The sequence below is a fragment of the Balaenoptera acutorostrata genome, chromosome 6, assembly GCF_949987535.1.
Source record: "Balaenoptera acutorostrata chromosome 6, mBalAcu1.1, whole genome shotgun sequence".
In the NCBI taxonomy this organism is placed as follows: Eukaryota; Metazoa; Chordata; class Mammalia; order Artiodactyla; family Balaenopteridae; genus Balaenoptera; species Balaenoptera acutorostrata.
The window spans coordinates 91,246,058-91,253,207 of record NC_080069.1 but is presented as its reverse complement, the minus strand read 5'-3'; the positions used below and the strand labels follow the sequence as shown (position 1 = coordinate 91,253,207).

Here is a 7,150-nt window from a genome sequence, read left to right as displayed (position 1 = left end):
AATAAGGGGAAAACATGTACCAGGGAGACAAGAGTTTTTCACTGTAGAAAATTTCAGAAAAGGTGGTATTTTATAAAAGAGCTATAATTACTGCCAATGCTAATATGCACTCCTTTTACAATATGACTTTGCTGCTCTTCCACTCTCTACCCCTTGAATCTGGTGACTTGCTTTGGCCAGTGAACATCTGCAAATGTGACGTAAGCAGAGGTTTCACAAGCACTTGCACACTGGGGCTTGCCCTTTCTCTTGTTGCCGGGAACCTGAGTTCACCATGTAAACAAGTCCAAGCTAGCCTCCTGGAGGGTGAGATCATGTCCAGAGAGACTCTAGCCATCCTTGCTATCCCAGACATCCCAGCCGAGGCCCCTGACATGTGAGTGAGGCCACTCCAGACCATCTGGCCCTAGCTGAGTCAGCCTAGACTAGAAGAACCATCCACCCAATCCACAGACTTCTGAGAAATAATCAGTGTTTTTTGTTTTAAACCACTAGGTTTGGGTTTGTTATGCAGCAGAAGCTAACTGATACAGAGAGGATGATGCAATTTAGTAAGATCCTAAATTGGCTAGACATCTGAGGAAGAGGTGGCAGTCAGGGAAGGGGGAACATTCCTGGCAGAAGAGACAGAATCAGCAAAAGCACAGAGGCATGAAACAGCGTGGCACACGTGGACACCTCAGTGTTCTGGTTTCACTGAAACGCAGGGATAGAGTTGGGAAGTGATGGAAAACACAGCCAAAGGACTAGGTAGGGGCTAGATTAGAAAGAGCCTTCCATACTGGGTTACAGAGTTTCCATTTATCCTGAGGTCTATGGGGAAACCATGGAAAGCTTTTAAGCAGTAAAGAGACATGATTAGATTTGTATTCTTAAAAAATATCATAGCTATCATTAGTGGAGTGTTTCCCATGTTCCAGGTACTTTAATATGCATGGCCAAAAGAGTGCTCTGGCTGCAGGGTGGAGAGGGATTACAGGCAGTCAGGAGGTACAGGCAGACCAGCCAGGAGCTACTGCAGGCATTCGGGTGAGAGTGGGTGAAAGCCTGAACCAAGGCAGTGGCCCTGGGGATGGGAGAGGTATTCAGGAGGCAGGACTGCCTAGTGACTTCATCGGGGGAGTCTGGGAAGGACTCTTGAGGGTCTGGCTTAGGTGATTGTGGAGAATTTTGGAATCAGTGGCATTGAGGATTCTCAGTATCCTATAATCCCAGCTCCCAAAAGTTGAAGGGGGCTTAGAGACTATCCAATCTCATTCTCTCTATGTCACTTACCACTGATAATTCCCAAGCTGATTTTAGGTAGTCTAAGGACATACCATTTTTTTTTATGGTTGGGAAATTATTTTTATTGTATTAGGAACTACTAGCATGTAAGACCCATGATTTCATAGATATTATTGCTTAGCAAAAGGCTAAAGAAGTTACTTCAATTTAAAAAGCAAGTTGAGGCTTTGCAGACGCCGCCACCCCGGAACATCCCGCGCAGCCCAACCATGGTCAACCCTACCGTGTTCTTTGACATCGCCGTCGACGGCGAGCCCTTGGGCCGCGTCTCCTTCGAGCTGTTTGCAGACAAAGTTCCAAAGACAGCAGAAAACTTTCGTGCTCTGAGCACTGGGGAGAAAGGCTTTGGTTATAAAGGTTCCTGCTTTCACAGAATAATTCCGGGATTTATGTGCCAGGGTGGTGACTTCACACGCCATAATGGCACTGGTGGCAAGTCCATCTATGGGGAGAAATTTGATGATGAGAATTTCCTCCTGAAGCACACGGGTCCTGGCATCTTGTCCATGGCAAATGCTGGCCCCAACACAAACGGTTCCCAGTTTTTCATCTGCACTGCCAAGACTGAATGGTTGGATGGCAAGCATGTGGTCTTTGGCAAGGTGAAAGAGGGCATGAATATCGTGGAAGCCATGGAGCGCTTTGGGTCCAGGAATGGCAAGACCAGCAAGAAGATCACCATTGCTGACTGTGGACAAATCTAATAATAAATTTGACTTGTGTTTTATCTTAACCACCAGACCATTCCTTCTGTAGCTCAGGAGAGCACCCCTTCATCCCCATCTGCTCAAAATATACTATAATCTTTGTCCTCTCATTGCATTTCTTTGGGTTCCATATTTTCCTTACTCCCCTCCAAGTTTAGCTGAATTGCAAAGTTAAGATTATGGTTATGAAATAAAAACTAAACAACCAAAAAATAAAAAATAAAAAAATAAAAAATAAAAAGCAAGTTGATAAAAAGAAAAACATTATCAGTAATAGTGCGGGTGTACACAGATATGGCTGAAATTAGGCATGAGTAAAGTTCAGGGCACCCAGAATCACCTGGAGCGCAAATCACAGGATCCCAGATGGTGAATGCCCGTGTTTTCAAGTGGCCAGGTGGGACCCACCTGCACGGAGCCTGGCTGTCCAGTCACATCTGGCCCATTGGCCCTTGGGAACCGACAGGGACATGTCTGTGTTCGAGTCACCTTCAAAGCCAGACCCAGGTTAAGGATTAGATGGTGGCTGTATGAAGGTAGAGAAGATGAACATGCCCGTTGCCCAGAGGCCTTCAGGAGCCTCTGGCTCAGAGAGGTGAACTTGTCCTCACCCGCCTGCCTGTCTGCCTGCCCTTTATGCAGGTCTCTGCATTGTGCTCAGGAAAGACTCCTGCGCGCAGGCTGAAACTTCATGTGTGGATGCAGGGACTTTGTCTTGGGAGGCACTGGAATGGATGGCACCCATCGTACCCCTGGGAGCCCCGAACCACTCACTGTGCAGGTAAAGGGCAGCTCTGGGCACCGTGAGGGTGCAGCTTGTGGCTTGGTGGAGGGGAGGATTAGCGCTGCAGCCCAGCAGCCCGCCCCAGCCATCGGGCGGTGCATACCCGCCTGGACACGGCCTTTCCTGATGGGCAGGGCCTTCCTTTGTTTGATTCCCCAGCACAATGCGTGTAATCCTGCCGACCTGCCCAGCAGAGACGGGCGGGCAAGAGCGCGCTTGGCTTCCTGTCTTGTTGAATGGCTTGAATGGGCGCTGGGCCCACTCTTAATCCCCCAGCGGCTGACTGTTCCGGCAGCAGGGCAGAGGAGGAAGGAGGGGAAGACAGCAGCTCTCCTGTCTTCTCTCCAGGCAGGAGGCTGGTTGCACCCTGCCCAGCACAGTTCCACTTACGTTTGAAGGGCAGATGTGAGACCAGCCATGGGGCTGCTTGCCATTGCCCTCTTGGAACCCTCTGCCCTTCTCCCAGCACCGTCCTTGGCCAGGGTTCGGTGAACTAGGATTACAAGCAGGGAGCTAATGGTGGAGGAGAAGAGCTTCAAGATCCCAGCACATCAGAACTGGAAGCAGCCTTAGGGATTCCACTTCCCCCTCTCTTTTTACAGATGGGGAAACTGAGGCCCATACAGGCCAGGAACATGTTTAAGGTCACATGAATAAGTGACAGTAACTGACTTCAGTCAGGTGGCCTTTCCGTTGGACAGCAACTGTTTCCCAAACTGCTTCCTGGAACATTCCCAACTACTGGGAGATATTTAATGCTCCTGACAAAGAGTTATACGGTCAGATGTGCTGGGAGATGCTGCATGTGAACAAAGCACATCGAGGAGCAGAGGCCATGACAGGTCCTGCAGCCTGTGAACTTGGTCGACGTTAATGCCATCCTTTCCAGATGTATTTGGCAGTGCAGTTCTTTTTTCACGTGGCACCTTTTCTCACACAGCAGTAGCACTTACTCTAAAGGACACCATCCGGAAATTCTGCACTAGACTGTGCTATAGACTTCCTAGAAGTGATGATGAAGATGGTGAGGACACTTCTATATAAACTCTCTGTGGAGTTTAACCCACGTGGGAGCCTGTACAATGGGAGGGATCTCCTTTTAGACTCAGTCACCTGGTGTTTATTGAGCATCTCTTATTACCAGGTGCCTTCCACCTCAGTTATCTCTGCCGAGCCTCCCAATAGCACTGTTGGAAAGGTAATAGAACCTTGACTTTACAATCGTGGAAACTGAGGCACATGAAACTGAGTAACTCACTTAAGGTCACACAGCCAACGGTCGGCGAAAGCAGGTTTTAAGCCGAGGTCTGCCTGCCTTCAATCCAGCGCTCCTGCTCTTCTGCCCTGCTCCCCTCTCCTCTTTCCCTACAGTCTGATAATGAGAAGCAAATACATCAAACTGGAAATAAAAGGAAAAAAGCCTGGGTTCATATGCTGTTCCACTCCTGATGCATTGTGTGACCTTGGACAGACCTTGTGCCCCCAGGTCTCAGCTCCTCCCCCTACCATGGGTGGGTTAGACGCGGAGCCCAGTCCCTGCGGCTGTCTCCTGCTCCGGCATTCCATGACCCACTTCACTACTCGAGTTCTCAGGCCCAGGCATAGGTCATCCTAGGGAGAGGGTCAGTCCTGGAACGGGGTGACATGAGGCTGCGTTCATGTGTGGCATCAGGACAGACCAGCTGCCTGCCTGAGAAGGCAGAGCGTGTGCCGACTCACTCCTGACACCTTGTCAGAGACATGGGAAACTGTCACCCACTGCTCAGGGATGGAGTCAGCCCTGCACGGTGCTGGTTCTCAGTAGCATGACCTGTGATACCCTCACACGTAATGACCTCCTTAATGGGTGGTGGAGAAACTTGCAGGACTGGTGAGGGTGGAGCCGGGAAAGGGGCAGGCAGGCATTGTGGCGTTCTAGACCTGACTTGAATTTACTTTTTATAGGCTGTATCTGTCATTATTTAGCCAATCGGTCCACCCTGTTGTTTTCAAAAGAAGGTGATTTTCTTAGTTTGGGTGACTTTAGAAGGAGACTCTAAGACAAAGATTCAAGTGCAAGTAGTTTATTTGGGAGGGAGTCCCAGGAAATGCTGCCAGGGAGCCTGGAAGTAAAGCAGGGAAGGGGAAGAGCACAGTGAATGGCACATTATCAAGCAAGTGGCCCCTGTTAGTAACTGGAGCTTGATTTTGCTGGGGGCTCTGGGAACCAGTGTGTACAGCTTTGGCATTGACCCACCTGAGGGGCGAGGCAGCTGGAGTATGTATCCCCCAACTCGTGTCAGCCACCAGTGGAAAACTGCTGCCAGGGAGGGGACTGTTAATTCCCTAGCATGTCTGGCCGGTGCTGGGAATGACTAGCAGCTAGAGCCCCCAGGCAGAGCGGCAGGGGCTGAGGGCATGTGGGTGAGCCACCAAAGTGTCTGCTACAGAGGGCTGGTGAGCCAGAAGCTGAAACTCCAAAACTTGAGAAGGGGTCTAAGTGCCTCCACAATTTGCTGGAAGGGAAGGAAGGCTGAGTAAGTCACTTGCCCTCTTGGAGCTTCAGTCTTCTCATCCAGCAGATGGGAATGGAACCCCTGCCCTGCCTATCACACACAGGACCAAATCATAAATTGTAAAAAGATGATGAGTATATTCACCTTGCTCCCATCTGTTCCTCGCCATCTGCCTGTCCCTAATACCACACACCACTTCTCAGTCACTTCAGCTAGGATTGTGAACATTTTGGTCATTCCTACCCTTCCGGGCCAAGGACCCATCCCCCTTAGAATGGGAAAGGACTTTAGATCTAGAAATTAAGATTTTTAAGCTCAAGAGGAAGCAGAATGATATGGGCTTGGGAATCAGGAGGCCTGGAATATTCCTTTATTGAGGACCTACCATATCCACGGGCTGAGGGTGCTTGGTGATGACACAGTTCCCAAAAGAGCTCTGTGTCCTTGGGTAGGCAGGCCCCTTGTCCTCTTGTGCCTTCAGTCTCCCCACCTGTGAAATGGGCCAGTCTCCCCACCTGTGAAATGGGGTTCCTTCTAGTGCTATCATTTTTTACTTTAAGTACAGAACTCCTAGTCTCCTTGAGATCTGCAGCCCGGGGTCAGTGGCGGAACCAGAGGCAAGGGTCCCACTGTCTGGAGATGGTGGGTAGAGGCAGGGAAAGATTCACTCCGCCCTCCAGGGAGACCGCCATCGTGCCTGGGCTCCATCTGCTGTGAGCACTGCATAAGCTCTGCAAACAGCAGCTGAAGATGGTGGATTTGGGCAGCATTAAGCTGTATTAAGTTGAGCTGTTTCTACAAAGAGTACATTTTAGGATAAACATGGCACCAGAGACACGGTAAGAGGATGTAGCAGTTGTAAGAAGTGGCTTCATACCATCCCCAGCAGCTGGTGCAGAGAACTGTTCGCCAACTCCACCCACATGTTCGTGTCTCTAAGGAGAAAATTGCACAGCATCCCCTTCCTCTGTTTATTCTAGGAAGAAACACCCCTTGAGGCCTTAGGCACATGACCCAGGCTGAGCCAATCAGAAGGCTCCAACCTCCTGGCTACTGTGATTGGTCCAAGGATGATCATGTGACCCAAACCAGGCCAATTGGAGTCCTTTCTTGGGGTATCTTTTAGCTGGTGGGAAAGAATCCTCTCCTGATGTGATGGAGAGCTTGTGGAAGCCAAATCCACACCCATGGAGAAGCCTGTCTGTGGCAGGATGAAATGAAGCCAACAGTTAGAGATGAGAAGCTGAGAAGAAAGTGTCTTGGTGTCTGAGTCCCTGGTACCAGAATTCCTTGAGGCCAGCTCCACCCCTGCCCTTCTTGGTTATTTAAAACAATAAAATGCCTTCTTTGCTTAAGCTTTCTTTGTTAAGAAATAAAACTACTTGAGTTTTATTTCTCTCGCACCAAGGCAAGAGAATCTGAAATGAGACCCACATCTTCCATTTATTGAGCTTACTATGTGCTGGGAGCTTTCCACTGCCTCACCTTATGTAATCCTGCACACAGCCATGTGGGCCATGATAATCATGCCCATTTTACAGATGAGGAAGCTGAGATGCAGAGGGTTGAGGGACTTATCTAAGGTCAATCAGCTGTTAGTAAGTGACCAAGCAGGGATTCAAACCCAGGTTTGGCTAACACCAAAAGCCACGTGCTTAGCCCTTTTACCACAGTGCTCACTCACAGCCTGAAGCCTCACCCGTTTTCACCCTCTGGGCAGCCGCCTTCAGAACAGACAGCTTCCATGACTTGATCTTTTGTGTCTTGGCTTCTTGTGTTGTGATTGAATTGCAAATAAAATTACCGTCATCAGTAATTTTTCAATAATGAGGTCTTATGATGGCTCTTGGCAGCTTAGCAGGTTAGAGTCAGTCTCC

The 7,150-nt window shown here is 49.4% G+C and overlaps 1 protein-coding gene across 1 annotated transcript; it reads left to right on the top strand.

The window, feature by feature from the left end:
* Window positions 1-1,456: 1,456 nt before the first annotated feature.
* On the top strand, window positions 1,457-2,104 carry LOC130708349 (peptidyl-prolyl cis-trans isomerase A). Its single transcript, XM_057547915.1, has one exon. The coding sequence runs from the start codon at window positions 1,497-1,499 to the stop codon at window positions 1,989-1,991; it is 495 nt and encodes a 164-aa protein (XP_057403898.1). The 5' UTR covers window positions 1,457-1,496; the 3' UTR covers window positions 1,992-2,104.
* Window positions 2,105-7,150: the final 5,046 nt, after the last annotated feature.

Coding starts and splice junctions, on each gene's coding strand:
- LOC130708349 (XM_057547915.1), top strand. CDS start 1,497: ATGGTCAACCCTACCGTGTTCTTTGACATCGCCGTCGACGGCGAGCCC.